Genomic DNA, 20,765 nt, shown 5'->3' with positions numbered 1-20,765 from the left:
GGTTGAGCCATTGTAATTGAAAGGTGACGTGACGCGAAAAGTCGGTGGGGTGCGCAGCTCGCTTGCCTGCGCAGCTCGCTTGCCGGGTACGTTATGTGTTTCTTGCCACGAATTACGCTGCTACTGTATACTTGTCGACTCATACCATACCTTATCGCATTAAAGGTAACTTTTCAACCCAGAGAAAGAGATACGGTGACTGGTACATACAAGTGAATCATAAGGCCGTACCGGAATGTCGAAGGTATAACAAGGCTACCGACGCGAGTTGGAAAATCAGACCTCTAACAGCTTCCTTACCATCCTTAGGCATCTTTCTTCGGCTTTGCTCCACTCTCCATCGCCTTCCTTACATCTGCTAACCTACTTGGTGTATACTCATCGTGAAATGGTTTCAACCCCAGCAATTTTGCCACTGGCTTGAGAGCGGCATAAAGGCCATGCGTAACATACCACCCAGCAGGACCCGGTAGGATCTCAATGTATCCATCCGCAGACATCATGATAAGCAGTTGCTGTAGTGGCAGCTTCCACCCAAAGAAGTCTTTGTCGATTGTGACAGAAAAAATGTGCCGAAAGAATATCTCCTTTGCACCATCGGCTATGCGATTGAAAAGAATGCTTAGCAAGTGTTCTCATGCTAAGACATGATGCAAAATTGATAGACATACAAGGATCACTCCATTCTTCGAGGATCATGTCCTCGTCGTCTTCCTCTCCCGGCTTCGCATCTTTGTCTGCCCGGCAAATGTCATGTACAACCATCCTGGGAATCTTGATCTCGCCATCATCTGGCGTATACACCTTCCAGGTACTTCCCAGCCTTATCTTCGCACGACCCTGGACTATGCGCATGTACTCATCGTAGTCTTCATGCCAGTGCGCACCAACTTGGAATTTGCTCCCTTTAGGCGCGATTGCGCGAGTAATACGATAATTTGTCTCCGCAGTGGGATAGAACATGGTGACATCTTGGTTGGTCTGTTTGTCTGCTTTGTTGTAGCTGAGAGCCACGCTATCGGTAGAGACGTGCGAGGTTGTGTCAGTTAGTGTCATTGCTGTAGATCAGAGTCAATGAATGCGAAAGACTACGCAAAAATTCAGGCTGGTTAGGCTGGGCTGCCAGCGCATTTATGTCGTTCTGGTGGCTTGCCGGGCGTTACTAGTGTCAGCTTAGCTGGGTGGATGGTTTGGGGGCGGAAACCGGGGGCGCGTAAGCAAGGCTGAACATTGTCGAGGCGATTTACAGAGCCAACTGTCCTCAGCATTTTGTAGGATCGGAGCCCGAAGAGAGCCCCTTCCGGTTGCCGAACGTGCCCAAAATACGCTCTTACAGTATAATTCGATACGAGGTGTTCAGTAACCGGCATTGCGTTATAGATTCAGCGTTTGATCCTTTTGCGGATATAGATTCAGAGGAAAGTTCCCATGAAGCTCCGAGGCAAATAGACGGCCAATGACCAAGATCATATGGGCGTCTACGAAGTGTCCTCGGGAGCTGGGTGCATTTTGCATTTTCAAATTTATGTGAGCACCATACTGTCTGCTTGTTGTAGTTCCGGGTAGAATACTGGAATTCTAGCAACTTTCGAACACAAGCAGCGGGCTCAGTTTCAATTCCACATATCGTAATCACGCCTTGTCAAAAGATACAGCCTCATGGAAATATTAGGCCAAAGAGCTTGGCGCATCTACTGAGGGTTGATTATAGTCAGCATGTTCTTTGGAGCAGCTCCTGGGATGCATCGTCCCAGCGGTTCGCCTAATTAGGTGCCTGTGCTGTGAAAGGCCAAGATCTTAGAAATCTTTGTGCGACCTGGCCTTCGTGTGACTTGCAGCTGCTTTGTCGTTGCAACCCGAGGCATATTTGCGGCCTAGGAGTAGTGCCGTTACACCACGAGAACTGCCACCCGACAATACTTTTGTGACTTGATTTCCTTACAGATATCGGATGGGTGTCTCGGCAGATGCATGGACACTGGCTAAAAGGCAATTGTCGATCCTGATATAGCCAAACAAAGGAAGAGGTGGAGCCAATGGTGATCATGCACGCTACCCCGCATCATAAACGAACCACTAATCCACCCAAACGTCAGCCGAGACCCATTCAGTTGGAGACATTTGCATGCGGCAGGTATGAGGGTCACCCAGCCGGTCGACAATAAAGGACGGGCGTGTCCCTCCCTTGCGTCGCCAACTCGCTTTCCACTCCAACGGAATCGCGAGTCGATAACGCAAGAGCACCGAATCGGACACATGGCGACCGCGACAGACGACATGAAGGTTGGAGCTGGGGGTCAGGAAAGTAAGATTGATGATGTGGGAGAGAAAAGAGAGGTGTCAGATAGCGAGCTTGAAGCAACAGCCATTGATTATGACGGGCCAGAAGCCCGTCGAATTCTGGCCAAAGTAGATTGGAGACTGGTGCCGGTATTGTCGCTCCTGTACCTGGTCGCCTTTATCGATAGAAGTAACAGTAAGGCTTCGCTACGCAATCGAAGTTTTGATCTCCAGCAAGCTGACCGGCGACAGTTGGAAATGCGAAGGTCGCAGGGTTGACAAGCGACCTGAACATGCATGGACTACAGTACAACACTGCAGTAACGCTGTTCTTCGTGCCATATACGCTACTCGAAGTTCCAAGCAATATTGTACTAAAGTTGATGCGACCAAGCCGATGGATCGCGATCTTAATGCTCGCGTGGGGCCTGGTCATGACGCTGATGGGCTTGATAACCAGCTATGGAGGCCTCCTTGCTGGAAGGTTCTTCTTAGGTGTGGCTGAGGTACGTTACCTGCTTAGCGGTTGTATACTACGATCCCGCTTCTGACCATAGTTCCCAGTCCGGTTTTTTTCCCGCTGCGACTTTCCTTTTGACACTCTGGTATCGCCGATACGAAGTGCAGCGTCGCATGGCTGTCTTCTACGTTGCTGCGTCGCTTTCGGGTGCGTTCTCTGGTCTACTGGCTTTTGCCATCCAGAAACTCGACGGATATGATGGCCGAGAAGGCTGGCAGTGGATTTTCATCATCGAAGGCCTGATTCCTGTTGGGTTATCTCTCATCATCTGGAAGGTCCTTCCCGATTCGCCGGAGACAGCTAGCTTCTTGACACAGACGGAACGTGACTTCCTCGTACGAAGACTCGCCGAGGAAACAGGAAGCGGTCACGGCAGGGTTACCAACCAAGATAAGATGGGCAAGAAGTTCGTCATTGCAGGACTGTCTGATTGGAAGGTTTGGGCTGCCGTTGTAATATTCTGGGGGAACACGGTAGGCGTGTACGGGTATGTGACATCCCCCCGTCAAATCCTATCAGAACAATTCAATTGACCGGCAATAGCTTCACAGCGACCGTACCCACTGTGATCAATGGACTCGGCTATTCAGCGGCGAACGCGCAGCTCCTCACGATCCCTATCTACGTCTTCGCCTCTATTATGACAATCATATTTGCATGGTGGTCCGACAAGGTCCAGACACGATCGCCCTTCATCATTGCCGGGTTCTCGATTGCCTGCTGCGGGTTCATCGCCCAGTTGGCGATTCCACATCCGAAATATCCTGGCCTTACGTATGGTTTTCTATTCCCGGTGGCAGGTGGACTATACTGCCCTTTCATCATCCTCGTTTCGTGGATCGCAAATTCACTGGCACCGTCCAGCAAGCGAGCAGTTGGTATGGCGTTGTTGATTAGTGTTGGAAACATGGGAGGTATCATGGGCAGCAACATCTATCTGGAGCGGGAAAAACCAAAGTACAAGACAGGTTTCGGGGTGTCATTTGCTATGTGCTGTGGATCGGTCCTCATGACTTTGGTGCTCAGGTGGGCCTACCAGAGAGAGAACCATAAGCGCGAAGCGCTATTGAGGGAGCACGGCGAAGATGCGATCCGAGCACGGTACTCGGACACGGAGATGTTGGACTTGGGCGACAAGAGTCCTTTTTTCAGATACACTCTATGAGCCGATGTATGGTAGACAGATTTTATCGGAAGAGAACATTTCAAGAAGCGGCGCTTCCTTGGCTTACACTTTGTTTACTATGAATGTGTTTCGTCAACAAACCTCTGAGTAGCAGTGGCATGTAGCTCGCGATTACACACATTGAAAGCATGCAAACATTTTACGCATGCTAGCTACGCGATTGTGCCTGCCATTGTCCCTGGAATAAGCACAATGTTTTCGTGCAGCTGTCACATGACAGATACACAGATACGAAGTTTCGGTCGCACTTGACGATCTCCCTAGTCCTCAGATCTCTTAGATCATGTGTACCAAAATCGGACCGAACAGACAAAGCTTAATAGTTTCCCAATAGGGAACTAAGCAGACGAAGTCACGTGATCGAGAAAATGGCGCCAGGGCGCCAGGGCTCCACACCTTACCCCCCACAGGCCGCTTGCTTATCAACTTCATTGGATGTGCGATCGTAAGGCCCCCAGATCGCTTAACTAATAGTTTGTCTGCACGATGCCAAAGTCGCGTTGCGCCGCGAAATTAACGGATCCGTGAAGGATCGGCACGTTTCGGCGCGTCGAGATTTTTCATGCCTGTGATTTTCGTGTTCCTCGCTTTCCTTCCTCTTTCGGGCGCTCGTGTTGGGGGCCGCTTTGCACCGGTCAGTTGACATTTCCACCACGACCACACGATCTGCAAATATGCCTCGCAAGGAGAACGCAGTCGAAGACACCGCCCTTTACATCCCGATCGTTATCACAAACGTCAAGAATCGATGGAGTCCGGTGCGCAGGTCCGCATCAGCCCCGTTCGTGAGTCACGGAATCGATGAAAAGCAGGCCACCACGGTCAGGCTGCACCGTCGCGTAGCCGCACAAACGGTTAAGTGCGATACCCCTGACGTTGCCAAGCGTTTGCCTTCTTTTCTATACGAGCGGCCGGCCCAAAAATATCACCATTCTCGTCTGCTTGGGGTTAGACGGTCTGGAGGGGCCCAATCGCCCGAGGGCGAGGCTGCTCGGGAGATTGGCATTGGTCAGTGCGTCACGATGCCGAGCAAACAACAGTGGAAATGTCGTATAGCGGTCCAAGAGCCGGTGAGGGCGTGGAGACCGGTAGCGTCGAGCTTATAATGACAGCGAGAGCCGTGCGAGGCGGAGTCGGCAGCCTGAGATTCCTCACCTTTGACAAACTGCTTTGCGACTGCTTTCGCTGAATCACGACAAGATGGCAACAGCAGTCCTGCACAAGGCCTCCTGGCTCGCTCTATTTGCTGTGGCGACGACCGTTACTGCACAGTCTAGCAGTGCATTCTGGACCTTCACTACACGCTATCAGGATTGCATCTCCACATACTCAGGGATGTACTCAGATTACACCTATTCGTCAACATGTACAATCAAGGACTCGGTGACTCCAACCGTGGAGCCTTATGAGATCAGTACCCCAACTAGCGACAGTTACGATTACTATTATGGATCCTCGGACCTCGCAATGTATACCGCGTGGTATACTGCCGGCGCAGTGCCCGATTCCGACCTCAAACCGACAAATGACTACTATGCGACTACCACGACGGCGAGATCGACCTCCACATATTATGATTTCTCCATGCTGGTTACCTACACGGCGCCAGCCGACTGCCCCACGGCTTTCACTATTACGACCAATGCGTCGGTGGATGTTCCCACCCAGGTCCTGCACTCAGTCACTCCCTACGCGGTTGATACTTCGATCCCAGTGCCAACTGCCCGTGCGTCGTACATCTACGAGACCTGGTACCTGAGCGGTGGTGAAGCGCCTTTCACAAGTACAAAGGATTACTATTACACCGAGTACATTGAACAATGCTCCACACCATACCAGTTCGGCAGTTACTCTGACTACTCTTACACACGTTCTCGATACACATCCCCTACCGATTCAGTTAGCGGCGGAACGAGTGGAAATTCCGGAGATTCCTACCGCTGGGATTACTGCTACTATGGCTACGGGTGCACAAATCTTCGGGTCTGGGTCATCGTCATTGCGGCAGTGATCCCTAGTCTCTTCGTCCTAGGATTCTTCGAGAGTTACTTCTGGTTCCGTAGACTGATGCTGGGGAAAGGATGCTTGCGGTTCGGCACTATCTCATGGATCTGCATCTCGCTATGGGTGGCATGCTTCACCAGGTCGCAAAGCCGGCGCAGCCCAGAAGACCAGCTGCTGCTGAGGCAGAAATGGAAGGAGACAAGTTTCGGCACTGCTATCAAGCTGTGGTTCAAATGGGGTTTCCGACACCGATACCCCGTTCCTCTTCTCGGCCAGTACTCGCGCAACACGGTCGGCATCGTGCCTGAAGGACAACCTCTTCCCGCTCCTGGCATGGTACAGACGAATGGCAACTATCCCGGAGGACCCCAGCCGCCGCCTGGCGCTTTTATCCCCAACGGTCAAGGCCAGCCCTACTACCCTCCACCTCAGGGTTGGGCAGCTGCACCGAACGGTCAAGGATATCCCATGCCGCCTCCGGGACAGCCCTATATGCCAAACGGTACCGTTCAGTACTACGGTGAGCAGACGAAGGACGCGCCGAGTGTCACCGCAACTTCGGTGTCACCCGTGAACGGCGCGCCGCAACCCGCACCTTCGCCAGTCTCACCGACGGTATCACCGCACGTACACAACCCGAATGTTGCTGAAGCTCCGGCTGCAACTCAGGTGCCCGTTCATCCTACTGAACCGCAAGATCCTGCTCCAACACAACTACCTACACATAAAGACAGTGCTGTATAAGCCCACATCTACCTAATTTCTTAATCCTAATGGTCCTGTAGTCAGCGACCCGTTGAAGGCGCTGTTCCAGTCATAGACGGTTCACTCGTTGAGCACAAGATTCTTGTATTTTTTGCTTTTTTTGCATGGATGATATCCCCAGGAGCATGAGCTCGAAGTTTCTAGTTTTTCGCAATCGATGGACAAGAGTCCAGGCATAAACATCTCCATACAGTCCTTCCTTTAACTTGAGAATGCAGTGACGAGCTCCCATGATAGACACCGCGCTTTGACCTCACCATTTTCACTCACCACTCGGCTTATACAACACCGTACGGGGTACTTGCGCTTACCACTCACTTCGTGCCACTCCAAGCCGTGTACCTCAAAGACGTACCTTTGCCTCTGCAACTCAATCCTCACCACACTGTGTTCATGTCGACTCCTGCCCCAACCCAGAGGACCGTAACGATGCCGAACCACGCAGACCATTTCCCATTCTTGCAGCTCCCTGGCGAACTACGCAATCAAGTTTATCGCGAAGTGTATCGTCTCGACGAGATTTCCTATGTTAAGTTAATGCTGCCCAAGACTCTGGTACGCTCTTCATAGGGAACGCTTTCTACATCGTAGGCCCTCACGTAAGTCAACAAATAGCTACGCTCAGAGCTCTCCCACTTGTACACCCAGCACACTGTGTAGTAGTTGCGCTGTGCGATCTCGCAAACTAAATTCGAACATTCTACACTGTCCGAGATGCTGGCCCTTCCAAAGCTAAGGAACTGCTTTATACTATCCGGGCCTTTAGGACGGAAGACATTCGAATCAAGGTCTGGACATCTCGTGCAGGCCTCCACCGTCGCATTCCCGCAAACGGCGTCGACCTCCTGCCTATCTTGAAGACGCTCGGACACATCCACGGCATAGAGGTCAGCTTTCACAACTGGTGTCTTCAGCTGGGAGTTCGCCATCACGCACAAGCTGCACAAGACTTTCTCCCAGTGGCGCTCCGAAATCCCGGAGCTTGGCCTCCTCAACATGACTCTGCGAACCAGCTACGATGACAACACAATTTGGCCCTGCGGTCGACAGAGCAGCAGCCTCACTTTGCAATACACAGCGACGCAACACACGAGCGAGAAGAAGCATGTGCTCAACCTCTGTGCGAGAAGAAGGAAGACGGGGCTGCGCACGCTGCATAAGCATATGGGTGGACCGACGATTGCGTTTTTCACGCCGCAAGACGAAACGTGGACAGGCGAGCGAGGTGAAGTTCTCGGTGTTCAAGAACAGCGTGAAGATGGAGTGGACTTGCCAGGGTAACTATTGTTTGGCCCGGCTCATTGGGCGTCGGGCTTCAAGGTGGAGAAGAAGTACGTGGAGGGGAAGGACGTTCTGCGGTTGGAGGGGGAGCGTGAGAAATGTCGGCCTCGCTTTTCAGTGTAGCTGGGATGGACTTGCAGGTGATTAGACCTCGGCGAATTGGGTTTGAGCGAGGGTTTTCTTCGTCTTCACAAGTAGAACTACTAGGAGTATGGAATGGTCTCGAAGCAGTGCGTATGGTAGGATCAGCTCTTAATGATTGACGAAGGCCAATAAGTAGATGTCTGGATGTCTGTCACTCGTGTGAAATATTCTAACTTTGTTCATGACACAGTTAGAATTCACTGGTAAGCATCCATGCAACCATACTCCTTAAGTGTGAGACCGACATACCGCACCCCAAAGACCTGCAAGCACGTGTCGCACGACTCCGCCGTGCGCCGCGCCCGCCGCTCGGCTGGTTCTGAATCAATAAAGTTGTCTTTGAAAGCAGTCTTACTATAGTTCCCTATAGGCTTCGTTACCACCGTGACCGCGCCGTGCCGCCGGGTCGACACCGGAAGAACCATGGGCTCACCTTTTAGTCATCACGTGATATGCCGACGCATCGTGCCAAGCGTTTCCCCTGCTCATATATCAACGCGTCGATCGCGCACGCTCTTCTCGTCGCAGCCCACGAGGGAGGCTCAAGTGCAAGGCAATCGCGTAAGTGACAAAAGCGATCGTTACCATGGGTAGGTCCCCTCAAGTGCTACTAAGATGCACTATCTGATTGAAATAGCAAACGCCCAGCCCGATGAGACCGACTTGAAGGTCGCTCTTAAGTTGGCTGCGGTCGTCCGAGACGTCAATGCCGTGGAGCGCGTATTAGACACAGAGATCAGCCCTTCCGCGAAAGTTATCGTTGCTCGCGTTATAATTGGCAAGCTCGGCATTGCTACGGCGGATCGACACCTCCGCCGCCTGTTATCACGACCACAATTCAAAGTGATAGTGGCAGTAGCTCTCGAGCTTCTGTACTCCGGTGAAGGCGATTTAGAGCTCATAGAGTCCATGCTGGGTATCTCGATGACTCACCAGATGAGGGGCGTAACGGACTCTGTGTCCCTTCAGCAGCTCAAGCCGTCGCTTGCGCATCCTCGTCTGATGGGGTTGATCAACATTTCCTTCCCTGCGTTGAGGCAAGACTCAACACCGAATGGGCCTGGAAGCGCATCGAGCGCAAACACCTCGCCACCAGGAGTTGCAGGGATAACGACCTCATACTTGACCAGTCATGCGCCAGCCAGGATTGATGTGAACCCGTTTGCTCCTGCTGCAAACATGCAGAGCCTGGCTCAAGGTCGTCCGGTCAGACAGCGAGAGCGAGCACTGTCACTAGTGTCATTGTCAAGAGACGAAGACTACGGTGGCGGCGGCGGCTGCAACACCACACACCCTTATGCGGCTGCACACGAGCCATCTGTCGGCTCTCCAAGAACCTCGGCACTGATGGCAGCAACGACAAACACCTCGCCATCACCCTACGCAATGATGACGGATCCGCATTTGACCAATCACTCACCATCCAGGCTTGACTTGAACCAGATTCCTCCGGTTGCGAATATGTTTCCTGCTGCAGGCTTATCGAGCCCATTCACGACTCTGCCGGTCGATCCGCGAAAGCGTACCCGCTCAGGGGAGGACATGAATGATGATAACCGCCGTGACATCAAGCGAGTAGCTGGACCAGTAGTGCTCGCTCGAGGCAAGGTAGACGCCTATTGGACTTTCGCAGACATGATACAACACATCATTCTACTTACGCGTGGGCCTCCCTCCGCCTGGCAGCAAAATAGCATCAGAGTACCCAAAGAGGCCGGCCTTTTCCCCCGTACTTATGTCACTCCATACAATTCTAACCACCCAGACAAACAAGGCAAGACCGAGCCATCGCTCTACGGCGCACAACAGCACCAGGACCTAGGTTTGTGCTTTGGCACTTGGTGCCGCGAGGGACAGTGCCTTGTTGGCGAGCACTGCCCTTGGCGTCATTACCTCGATAAATACACCATTGGGTTTATTTGGCGGAGCGGCGCAGGGCACGAAGGCCACCATTTTCTCAAGAAAGCTTTGAAGCACTTACAAGCTGGCCCTTGCCGGCCTGTTCACACCCACGTTCCAATCCCCAATCTCAAGGTTTAGTACCAATAGTCAGACCTTTCGATACGCAGTGTTACCTCAGGATGGGTAATGGAAAGCTCGCACTTCGATCTCGGGTAGACACAGTGCTCAAGATGTTGTTGCGACGCTGTGATTTTGCGCCTAAATTGTTCAACTATTTTGGTGTTCTACTGGAGAACTTACACTCGCTAAAACAAAGGGTTATTCACTTAGCAAGGAATAAAGCGTGTTTATTGTATTCCGCCATTTTTCTCTCGTCCCATTGAACAGCTACAAGACGCCTCAAACGGGAAGGGATTATACAAGGACCTGTCTTACAATACAAGTTGAACAAGGTGCAGGTCTCAGGCTTCATCACACAGTGACTCTAAGAATTGTTTCATTTTACCCTCGTGGAATTGTGCTAGATGGGGCAAAATGCTCAGCATCGAATTTCGATACTTTCCATAAAATCTTGGGAAGAGTGCTTAGCTGCCACAGACGCGTGGCGGGGATCGTGAGCTGTAAGCACCACGCATGTCATGGACTGATACACCCAAGCGCTCCATCGATCAATTATTAGCAGCATATGTGTCCTAAAACGGGGGACTTCGTAGAACTAGTCGCATACAGGCATCCTGTATCGCGCAACTAACGGCAACTGCAGGCGTTCTGCATGTATGTGGTGTCGTCTTTTTCATACCCAAAAATATCATTGTTACTGATTCCTTGTTTTACCTACGCCTCGCCCTCATCCTTCTCGGGTATAGTTCCCTTCCACCTCACATCCCCACTCCCCACACCCTCCACCAACCCTCTCATCCTCCCCATAAGCTCCGACACCCTGAAAGGCTTGCTAACAAAATCGTCCATGCCAACATCCATGGCCGCCTGTATCTGCTGCTCTCTCACGTTCGCCGTAACGCCTATAATGGGTATGTGTCCGCTCAACTGCCCACCGCGCTCGAACTGCCGTATCTTCGTCACGGCAGTCAGTCCATTCATGACAGGCATCTCCCAGTCCATGAGTATGAGATGGAGATCGAGCGGTGGGTCGCGCTCCTCGAGAGGCGAATCGCCTGTTTGCACAATTAGGCCCCGCCAGAGACTCGTCGTTTTGAGGAAGTCGAGCGCTTCGCCGCCGTGGTTGGCGACGCTGACGACGCAGCCTAACTTTCGGAGCTGGTTTGCGAGGACTTTCTGGTTGACGAGGTTATCTTCTACGACGAGGACGTGCAGGTCTTCGGGTACGCTTCGTTTGCACTTTAGCTCAGCGAGGTCGGGCTCTGGTGGTAAGCCGATGGCATCGTTGGGTATATCAGGGTTCATGGACTGCCGGCGTTGCACCGCAGGCGGCCTTTGCTGAGTTCCCCAATTTGTCGATTTCTCGTCATTCAGAGACTGGAACTTGCTACCCCGTGAAGGCCACCTCGAATGTGTTGGGGACTTCTCGCTAATGGGGGACTCGGGGCGACTGTTCATTTTTGAGATTTCGCGGCGCGTACTGGCGCGATGCCGCATGTCTTCGGGAAACATGGTTGGGATGCTGGACCTCCTCAGTTTGGTTGACGCTACTCTTCGCGCTTTGATGTAGAAGGAAAATGTGCTGCCCTTGTTGAATTCGCTCGCTAGACCAATGGCACCGCCTTGCATTTCAGTCAGTCGTCGGCTTATGAAAAGGCCGAGGCCGGAGCCTCCATAGTGGATGTGCGTGCGTGGTGATGCTTGTGAGAAGCGCGCGAAAAGGTTGCTCCGTTCGTCTTCGGTTAGGCCTCGACCTGTGTCTGACACCGAGAAATGTAGATACACCAGCGACCCTTGTCTCCAGTCTTCTACAAGATGGGCGTCATCTTCGACCAGTTTTGGCTCAAAGTGAATACCATTTGTGCCATTCGTGGGCTCTCGTTCGTACGCCGATATTGTGACCTTGATCCGGCGAGGTTCTGGTTCGAAACGGCTGAACTTGAGTGCGTTGGTAATGAGGTTAATAAGAATCTAGATTGATCAGCCTTGCTCCTAATGATATGTTTGGAGGAGTTACTTGTAGAAGCCTTGTTGGATCCAGGCTCACCCAATTGATACCTAGAGTTCTGCAGGAATCATCGACCTCGAATGACAGATCCACATCAGCGACCTTTGCTTCGCTCTCAAACATCTTGACCGCATGCTGCGCCACTGTCTCTGGCTGCGCGTCAATTGGTGTGATGATAAGAAGCCCAGAATCGAGCTTGGAAATGGTAAGAATGTCGTCTACAATACGTTTCATGTGCTGGGCACACTGCGCGATAGTCTGGGCGGCGTCCACCGTCTGTTCCAGCAGGGCTCCGTAGGTCACAGGAGACGGAATCGCGAAGTCGCCATCGGTTCCAGAGTACGACGTCAGGATTCCGTCTGCGCACTGCATGATAGCCGACAGCGGGTTCCTCATTTCATGCGAGGTAGTGTCTATGAAATGCTCCAGATGCTTCTTAGATTCAAGCGCACTATCAGTCCTCCGTCTCTGCACGTCTTCGGCCCACTTCTGTTTCGATATGTCTGTTACGTTCCCGACCATCTCGATGACCTCGTAATTCGCATCCAATTCTGGGTATGCGGAACAGAGAACCCATTTCCAGTGCACTTGGGGATCAGACTCTGATGCTGAATCATTTGGCGGTTGCCACCTCATCCTTGTCTTGAGCTCAAAACAAATAGGCGATTTTTGTACGCCGAGTTTAGATAGCAAATCTTCACAGAATGCGATCTTTGTACCGTATTAGCTCACATGTTCTTCTGCGGTACTTCTGCAATCACTTACATCTTCCGGCCACACTATCCGAGCCCATGTATCCGCCACGTCTTTGGCGTCCGTAGCGCCATCAAACAGGTCATACCAGCTTTGGTTACGATAGGTATATGCTCCGACCGAATCTATGACAAAGATGGCGACGTCGGATTGATCAGCGTACCGCTGGAACTTCTTTTCTTTCAGATGCAGTTCTGCTGCTAGTTGCTCCTGAATGTGTGCTGCTTGACCGATAGCGTTCTCTTTCTGGCGCATCTCTTCGTCAAATAGTACAACCGAAGCGAGCGAGGTAGCCAACAGTCGAAGCATGACATGAATGAACTGCTTGTAGTCCTCGTCAAAAGGCCGGCGCGGGTTCACACCAAGGATCAAAAAGCCCTGGACCTGCTCGCTGTTGGTAGGCTGGATTGGACACAGGAGCAAAGAGCGACAAGGGTCGCCAAATCCTTTCCAATCGATGCCGTCTCGTAGTCCTTCCGGTAGATCCATGTCAGAGAAATGCACAACGACTGTTGTCATAGTTCTTACAGATCGCTTCAAATGTGATTTGAAAACACAACTGTCGTTCTGCAAATCGATCGTAGGTGGAGCTATGGGATGACCGGCATCCACTCCAATGGAGCCTTTGAGTACGAATTTGTCGATCTCAGATGATATCCCGGGCGTTGAGACGGAGGGCCTAGTTTGAACGGAAAAGTCTTCAGCGGCGTACAACAGAGCGAACGGGGCATCCCGATCGTTGATTGCGAGAGTGTCAATGACCAAGTCCCAATAGGTATTGAGGTTACGAGCTTTTGCTGTTCTGCTTCCTATTTCCACTAAACTTGTGATCCTGCGCTCCAGCATCTGATTCCGTGTTGTCTCAACGAGAGGCTGGTAGTAGCCAGCCACACACCCGCTAGCGTCGAGTACGGGGATAAATTGGAACGAGAAAAAAGCCTCTTCTAGGAAACCGTGTCTATCAAAGAACAACGGCATGTCGGCATTTGAAAACGTCTTCCCGGTAGACTTGATAAGCTGGATTAGAGGCTCAAGATGTGGCCAGTATTCTTTGGCAATGACGGGTGCGCTCTGGCCCATGCAGGGATGCATTCCACCGATGAGTTCGATATACGCCTCATTGTAAATCATCGTCGCCTCCTCTCCCCAAAATAGCACGGCGTGATGATGGTCGTTCAAAATCATGTTGACAACACATCGTAACTGAGGTGACCACGAGGCCATAGGACCAAGTGGGGTGGATGACCAGTCGACACTGCGAAAGTATAAGACATGGTCGGGCATGTTTTGGCATGGCGCGTCTTGAGTATAGTCGAAAGGACCGAAGCTAGATGCCGGAGCCATCTCCTGAGGGATGTCAATGCGACCGTGCGCAGCTGGCAGCCGGCCCGGTAGGTATTGCGGCATGTCTTTGGGTTTGTTGTGCTCTCCCATGTCGATGCGATCATCGCTGTGAGGGCTCTTGTGTCCGGCGTCGTCCTGTCGCAGAAAAGCAGCTGACACGCCGCTGACCACGCGATGTCGCCCACCTGCTATGGTCGTTGCCCACCAGAGATGGTCCGCGAACAGATATGCATCCCCTATGACAGCTGAATCCATATCATTCACCTGATCCCAGATCCACTGGGCAAAGGCCGCACGTGGTTGGAGATCGTCCACGAATTTGGCCTTGGAGACATCATCTCCCTTGAGTTTTGCGAGCAACGCCGGTGCAACTGCAAGTGCAGAGTTGAAGTACGCAAGTTCCAGAATGCCATCTTGAGGAATTCCGGAAGATATGCTGACAACAAATGATGGCCGGGTGTCGTCCTCGAGAGTGCTTAGAAGACCAACAGATGCCAGTTCTTCACGTGACTCAGCACGTTTCAGCTCCGGAATAGACCGGACCGACAGGTTCAGTTGCGCGTCGCTGATCTCCTCGTGGTAGCACTGCGCGAATAGTGCGCCGTCATCCTGGCTAATCATGGAAGGGGAAGGCCCTCAGGCGTCGAACAGCTTGCAAACATTGAGGTGTGATCCGGATGAGAGACGTTCTCGAAGAAAAACCACGCCACAGGGAATGAGAACTCTCGCGGCTGCGTTCGGCCCGCCGTGTTCACGGGGCGAATGTTAACCATCCTAGTGTTGGGACTTTCTTTGATCCGGACATTCTAGACTCACAGGCAAAAGTTGCCGGGCCCTTGCACTGATTGGAGGCTACTAATACCGAGCAAGGGTGTGGTCGTGCGCTTTGCCAACTTGGGTTAGATCATTCCGATCCTAAAGTTCACGCCCCACATGCGATTGGACGGGATCCAAGACATCTATGCGTTCTAGATCCAGCCTACCTATACGAGATGGAAGCACTGCACTCAGTACCAGAATTGGAAATAGGGAGGTAAATGAGTTACACGATCGAGAATATGTCACTAGTCTGGCTGCGGTGGCTTAGCTCTTACGTCTCTCGGGATGCCTTAGCTACGTAGGCGTGATAGCAAGTGTATCGTCAAATCCGACTTCGAGATGCCGCGTTGAGATGAGTACGGATTCAAGCTTGTAAGTAGATAGTCTAAGCGAATGCTCATGAGTCATATCCAAAAACCTAGATTTTAGGGGAAATCATTCTATATTAATCGAGGTTGCGGTCTGGTCTTGCCTAGCAGGCGTTAACGTGCTCTTGTGGGTCTAGGCACCTCCAGGGCGGAAATTCTTGAAAACAGTCTTAGCCTCTGCCTCCACAATCTCAAGGCGCCGTCCCTGTGAGAGGTTCTCCAGAGGTACCTAGTCGACCCCATACGCTACCTCTTCTATCTTGTCCAACCAGCCTGACCCTCTTGAGACCACGTATAGTTTCCTGGCCAGATTTCGCGGTATCTTCCAGGAACGTGTCTTCAGCATCAACTGCTGTCCACTTGCCGTCTTCAGTGTTATATTCCAAATCGTTATGTTGATAGTCAAAAGATATGATCGAGTGGAAACCCCAGTTGCTCGCTGGTGAAGTCAGCAACAAATTGTCACCCAATTTGGGCTATGATTCCCATCGCCGAGTGAGCAAGTACATCATCATCGTCATTTCGAAGTCGCACAACGAGGGTTGGCGATGGCTCTTCGAGTTCGAGCCACTGCACACGTGCATTCATTTTGCTCAGCTTCTCGCGCACGAGTCCCAACAGCGCTACCATAGCAAAGTCGCACAGCCAAATGCTACTGCATGCATCTTGAAGATTCATGTCCGTGTCTTCTGGGAGAACTCGTAAACCAGTTAGTCAGTTGGTCTAGCGAAACATCCATTGACTCCTATTTAGGCTAAGATTGTTTTGAGGAAGCGTTGCCTCTGAGTTGAGTTTAATGAGTTTCCAAGACCCAAAGCCTTCTCGATTGTTGTTGGGTTCCAATAGGTAATATAGTATGCTGTCCAAGCTGTTTGTGGAGGAACCGTTCCAATTGTTGTCAGGTGTCACGCGGCTTCCATCTCACAATAGCAAGTCAAACAGACAGGACTTATGTTCAAGTACCTCTGTACAAGCGGTCGCTCCAATGTGAAATCAAACTCGTGATCGTCTCTCTCACGGCCCTCAACCAGCCTCTCGCCGTCATCGTAGACAGCGCACGATCTGCCGCTGACGCTCTGGTCGATTGGATCAAATACTACTACAGCACAAGACGGTGGATGATTCTTGTGCACTGTTCGATACAAGATTTCAAATATCTCCTGTCCCGGATGCATGCGATTGCTTTGGAGGCCGGAACGGCGACCCTGAAACATATTGTTGGCCATCAAGGCTACTGTTTGCCCGATGATTCGAGTTTGTACCCCGTTGATCCAGAATACTGACAGCCTTTCCAAAGTTTCAACTTTTAGTAGAGAATGAACCCATCCTACGATATCAGGTGTACGATTTTGGGTCGAATTGTGCCATTTAAGGTTGTCTCGTTGTCTGAGGGCTGGGCCGTCCGCATCCAGTAGTGGATTGATCCAGTTCGTGTCCACAATTAGAGACAACTTCCTCAAATGCATCTTTGGGGAAGAAAGCAAAGCGCATAGTTCGGGATAAAATCCATTGTCGCGATACAGCTCGTGGCGGCCTGAGTATCTCCCTGGCTCACCTAGAAATGCCGGATGTTGTTCCATGTAAGTTATTTGAAGTTCCATAGACCTGATGAGACGCAGTGACGCAGAAGGTCGATCGTGCAAGAAGATCACTGCAGTTGGGATGCGATATTCACCCGTAAAGGAGAACTTGTTCTTGCTGTAGAAGATGTCGACAGCCTCACTATAGATTTGCTTGCACGCTTGCAGGAGAGACGTTCGAGAGCTCTCATTGCGGCGCCCATGCTCCAAAGATTTGATTTGGTACTACACGCGCGCATTAAATTGTTAGCCTCATCCAGAGAATCGAATGGCAAGGCACGGTCTGTATATCAGAACTGACGATACTGTAGTCAAGGTTACGTACCGTAATATGAACAGCGGAGGAATCGAGTTGAAAGTCCTCTTCAGGTATACCGAAATCTTCAATCGGAATCGTCCAGGTGCTCCGAGAGACAAGCGGATATCTTAATTTGTGTTGCTGATACAAAGCTTCACAAAACCCAACTTCCCCTCCCACGGCGATGCGTGATCTTGGAGCTCTGGTGATGGCAGCTTCGATGGCGATAGTGCCGAAGACAAGGGTGTAGGAATAGATGATGTCCCGTATCTCACGAGGCAAACGAAGGAGAGGAGGTGTGAGCTCGGGCGTCGCCATGTTGCACGATACCCAGAGGACTGCTGTCCAAGGGCAAAGAAGCTGAAATAACCCGCCTGGTTGTATTTCTGTGTTGGAGTGATGGTCACAGGTGGAGGATGTTCGTTTTCGTGGCTGAGTCAGAATCGTGCCTCGGCCGGGCCGGCGGGTCGGATGGGCTTATGAAGAACACTCGTGCTGCATCCTCATATGCAAGTGATTCAAGCTGCATCCTATATCATACATGGTATTAGGGATCACTCGTGTGACAATGGTTGACTACGAAGACCGTGCCCAGAGCAACGCGGCCCAATCACATTTATCGACGACAAGGCTACACTTCCATCATACTTTCTATGGTCGGAATGCTATGGTATCAAAGCGGCCATGATCAATATGTCCCAGAAAGTCCACCACACCCGTGAAAACGTCAGTAAAAAGCAATGAAGGGTGTTCAGTACTTCCATCATAGAAGGTTCATGGCCTGCTAAGGTAGTGTGGGAGAGGTATTACAGCTTTGGGGCATGTATCCATCTGCCATCCCGTGGTCTTCCACCATTCAGCTTTGTTTTTGAGAAGCCTTCATCCAGCGTTGCAAACAGCGGAACTCCTATGGAAGTACGACCAAAACTGCCTATAACTTCTTGCCCTCTTTCTGACCATACATACTTCAAGAACTCATTCACAGCCTTGACTCTTTCCGTGTTCATTCTGTACAGAGCATAACAACTGTTCATCAACACATCATTGCCCTGCCCGGGCTCGAAGAACACTGTTGTTTCCCTAGTAGTCTGCATGCCTGTCTGCCGCAACAACGTTGAGCGATCAGTGAGAAGGTAAGCGCCCGCTTTATCCGCGCCTTGCAAAGCATCCGCGGGGTTTAGAAGGGAAGTTCGGTACCATGTTGTCGCTGCATCATCTTCCCATGGCTCTATACCAGCCGCGGCCCACAACGCACGCTCTTTCCACATCGTAGCCGAAGAGTCAGCGCGAGCGTGAAACAAACATCTCTTCTCAGCTATCCGCTGCATGCCTTCGCTCAAACTCCGCGCATGACCAATGCCCGCGGGATCTGCGATTGGACCTGCGAGTACGAAATGATCATGGAACGCACATCCAGCGGTAACTGACCAGCCTTCTTTCGCAGCAAGCTGTTCTTGATCGCGCTCATACGTAAGTGCGATGTCAATGTAGTCGTGCAAGAGCGCAAGCTGCGTGTTGCGAGAGTGATTGCAAGTCCATGTTATCGAGAATGATGATGGAAGTGTGGCTAGATAGTCTTCCGCTAAGGCACGCACGAGGCCGAGGGCTCCTGCCCCGCCGTTGCTGGGTTCTCGTGAGTTGTGCTGGGACAGTGCGAAGAGAGTGCTGACCCAATTCGAAGTAGAAGCTCGCCGTGTCCGTAAATCTCAGTTGGTCCTCTGTCAACGTCTCCATGGGATTTGATAGATGTGCACACCATGCTTGGTTGTTTACTCATTTTGTCTCCTCGCGGCTGTTCGTATCGTGGCTATGGGCTATGACGTGGTCCAGAGCTAAGTGTTTGGCTAAGCCATTTCCAGAGGACTCGCGTACATATGGTCAACATGATCCCCCACTCGGTACTTCAACTCTATTATAAGCACGTTGTGTTATAAACTCACACGATCAAGAACGACAGCGGAAACGTTCTGTCGGCCTTCCTGCGCGACTGCTGTTGGTACTTCCATCGGTTCTACCGCAAGAGCTCTAAATTTCCGTCCTACAATATGGCCGAAGCTCAGAACTCCAAATTCCAAGTCTATCTCCAAGATTTTGGCAACATTCTAGGCGCATCGCCCAAATTGACCCTTGCTCTGTCCGATGACTCGCCACTCTTCCACGAAGCCTGCGTCTTCGTACCCCGCCTCAACGCCGTCTTCGTGACCAGCAATCAGTTTGTGCCCCCGGGTCAAGACAACAAAACAATCGTTATCAGCAAGCTCTCTCGAGGCTCGAATGGTTTGTGGAGACGGGAAGAGCTAGATGCCCCTACTATACCTTTCGCGAATGGCGGTATCAACTACGACAACGGAATTCTCTTCTGCGCACAAGGCTCACTCACCCACAATGGCGGTCTTCTCTGGATGTCAGCAGAGCCTCCGTACAGCACTAAAGTCGTTGTGGACAACTACAGAGGCTACCCTTTCAATTCCCCCAACGACGTAGTCGTGCATTCGGACGGCTCGATATGGTTCACGGATCCAGCGTACGGCGTGGAGCAGGGTATACGACCTGAACCAAAGCTGGCAAATCAGGTCTATGTGTACACGCCAGCGGACGGAGATGTAAGAGTTATGGCGGATGGATTCGGGAAGCCGAATGGAATATGCTTTTCGCCCGATGAGCAAACCGTGTACATCACGGATTCGGACTTCGTGCGCGGGGACGGGAACATGGATGCAAGAAGGGCAAGGACTATGTGAGTATATTACTATTCAACGACCCGATTACATATTGCCACAAAACCAGATACTAAGACCAACCCAAGCTATGCTTTCGATCTCATCCGCCGCCACGATGCCCCTTTCCTCACCAACAGACGCGTCTTCGCATACTCCGACACTGGCATCCCGGATGGTATCAAATGCGACACCGATGGCAACGTCTATTCGGGCTGCGGCGACGGCCTGAACGTCTGGAATCCCGGCGGCTCCTTATTGGGCAAGGTGCGAGTTCCTGGAGGTGTCGCGAATTTCTGTTTCGGGCGGTCTGGCGAGCTGTTTCTGCTGAACGAAACAAAGTTCTGGGTTCTGGAGTTCGATCGGGATGTGAGGGGAGCGCTGCTGAAGGGTATGGGCATCGACGCTGACGGTGCATCTGCTTAGCTCTCGAAATGATCATCCCAGGATGGCGAGGTCTGCAGAATTGGTATTTTACGTCTGTTTTAGCGTGTTGCATGTCTTGCTGGCTGGCTGTCGCGCGCGTGGACACAGAGGCCGTGCATGCATATTCACTTTGCAGCATTGGAGGCCCATCGTGCCTACCCTGAGTCTCAGGTGGATCATCGCATCAACCGGGTGCACGTTGGGCAAAGCAGGAACGCAGAACGGTCTTATACTGCTATCCTTAATAGTG

At 51.6% G+C, this 20,765-nt stretch overlaps 8 protein-coding genes across 8 annotated transcripts; 4 read left to right on the top strand and 4 right to left on the bottom strand.

Annotated features, from left to right (window-relative positions):
- Nucleotides 1–197: 197 nt before the first annotated feature.
- Nucleotides 198–1,081, bottom strand: CC84DRAFT_1200879 (uncharacterized protein). Its single transcript, XM_018181691.1, has 2 exons — nucleotides 672–1,081; nucleotides 198–601 (listed from the first exon to the last, which is right to left on the bottom strand). The coding sequence occupies exons 1-2, from the start codon at nucleotides 1,054–1,056 to the stop codon at nucleotides 306–308; spliced, it is 681 nt and encodes a 226-aa protein (XP_018042035.1). The 5' UTR covers nucleotides 1,057–1,081; the 3' UTR covers nucleotides 198–305.
- A 1,066-nt stretch (nucleotides 1,082–2,147) lies between these two features.
- CC84DRAFT_1107356 (MFS general substrate transporter) lies at nucleotides 2,148–3,965 on the top strand (the record flags this gene model as incomplete). The annotated part of the gene is made up of 4 exons (XM_018175172.2): nucleotides 2,148–2,476; nucleotides 2,533–2,786; nucleotides 2,845–3,287; nucleotides 3,344–3,965. The coding sequence occupies exons 1-4, from the start codon at nucleotides 2,257–2,259 to the stop codon at nucleotides 3,963–3,965; spliced, it is 1,539 nt and encodes a 512-aa protein (XP_018042034.1). The 5' UTR covers nucleotides 2,148–2,256.
- Nucleotides 3,966–4,932: 967 nt separating this feature from the next.
- Nucleotides 4,933–7,145, top strand: CC84DRAFT_1159142 (uncharacterized protein). The gene has a single exon (XM_018177150.1). It carries the CDS (start codon nucleotides 5,187–5,189, stop codon nucleotides 6,732–6,734), a length of 1,548 nt encoding a protein of 515 aa, XP_018042033.1. The 5' UTR covers nucleotides 4,933–5,186; the 3' UTR covers nucleotides 6,735–7,145.
- A 1,539-nt stretch (nucleotides 7,146–8,684) lies between these two features.
- CC84DRAFT_1159141 (uncharacterized protein) lies at nucleotides 8,685–10,557 on the top strand. Its single transcript, XM_018177149.1, has 2 exons — nucleotides 8,685–8,770; nucleotides 8,818–10,557. The coding sequence occupies exons 1-2, from the start codon at nucleotides 8,767–8,769 to the stop codon at nucleotides 10,218–10,220; spliced, it is 1,407 nt and encodes a 468-aa protein (XP_018042032.1). The 5' UTR covers nucleotides 8,685–8,766; the 3' UTR covers nucleotides 10,221–10,557.
- Nucleotides 10,558–10,916: 359 nt separating this feature from the next.
- CC84DRAFT_1254086 (uncharacterized protein) lies at nucleotides 10,917–14,964 on the bottom strand (the record flags this gene model as incomplete). The annotated part of the gene is made up of 3 exons (XM_018184435.1): nucleotides 12,976–14,964; nucleotides 12,220–12,921; nucleotides 10,917–12,173 (listed from the first exon to the last, which is right to left on the bottom strand). Exons 1-3 carry the CDS (start codon nucleotides 14,926–14,928, stop codon nucleotides 10,917–10,919), a joined length of 3,912 nt encoding a protein of 1,303 aa, XP_018042031.1. The 5' UTR covers nucleotides 14,929–14,964.
- Nucleotides 14,965–16,399: 1,435 nt separating this feature from the next.
- Nucleotides 16,400–17,690, bottom strand: CC84DRAFT_1170536 (uncharacterized protein; the record flags this gene model as incomplete). Its single annotated transcript, XM_018179861.1, has 2 exons — nucleotides 16,400–17,299; nucleotides 17,400–17,690. 2 exons carry the CDS (start codon nucleotides 17,688–17,690, stop codon nucleotides 16,400–16,402), a joined length of 1,191 nt encoding a protein of 396 aa, XP_018042030.1.
- A 303-nt stretch (nucleotides 17,691–17,993) lies between these two features.
- On the bottom strand, nucleotides 17,994–19,158 carry CC84DRAFT_1107350 (uncharacterized protein). The gene is made up of 2 exons (XM_018175171.1): nucleotides 19,043–19,158; nucleotides 17,994–18,995 (listed from the first exon to the last, which is right to left on the bottom strand). Exons 1-2 carry the CDS (start codon nucleotides 19,147–19,149, stop codon nucleotides 18,179–18,181), a joined length of 924 nt encoding a protein of 307 aa, XP_018042029.1. The 5' UTR covers nucleotides 19,150–19,158; the 3' UTR covers nucleotides 17,994–18,178.
- A 119-nt stretch (nucleotides 19,159–19,277) lies between these two features.
- On the top strand, nucleotides 19,278–20,732 carry CC84DRAFT_1159139 (calcium-dependent phosphotriesterase). The gene is made up of 2 exons (XM_018177148.1): nucleotides 19,278–20,109; nucleotides 20,179–20,732. The coding sequence occupies exons 1-2, from the start codon at nucleotides 19,418–19,420 to the stop codon at nucleotides 20,513–20,515; spliced, it is 1,029 nt and encodes a 342-aa protein (XP_018042028.1). The 5' UTR covers nucleotides 19,278–19,417; the 3' UTR covers nucleotides 20,516–20,732.
- Nucleotides 20,733–20,765: the final 33 nt, after the last annotated feature.

This window comes from Paraphaeosphaeria sporulosa, assembly GCF_001642045.1.
Source record: "Paraphaeosphaeria sporulosa strain AP3s5-JAC2a unplaced genomic scaffold CC84scaffold_1, whole genome shotgun sequence".
NCBI lineage: Eukaryota > Fungi > Ascomycota > Dothideomycetes > Pleosporales > Didymosphaeriaceae > Paraphaeosphaeria > Paraphaeosphaeria sporulosa.
Note: the sequence above shows the minus strand (reverse complement) of the source record. Positions and strands in the feature narration are given on the sequence as shown.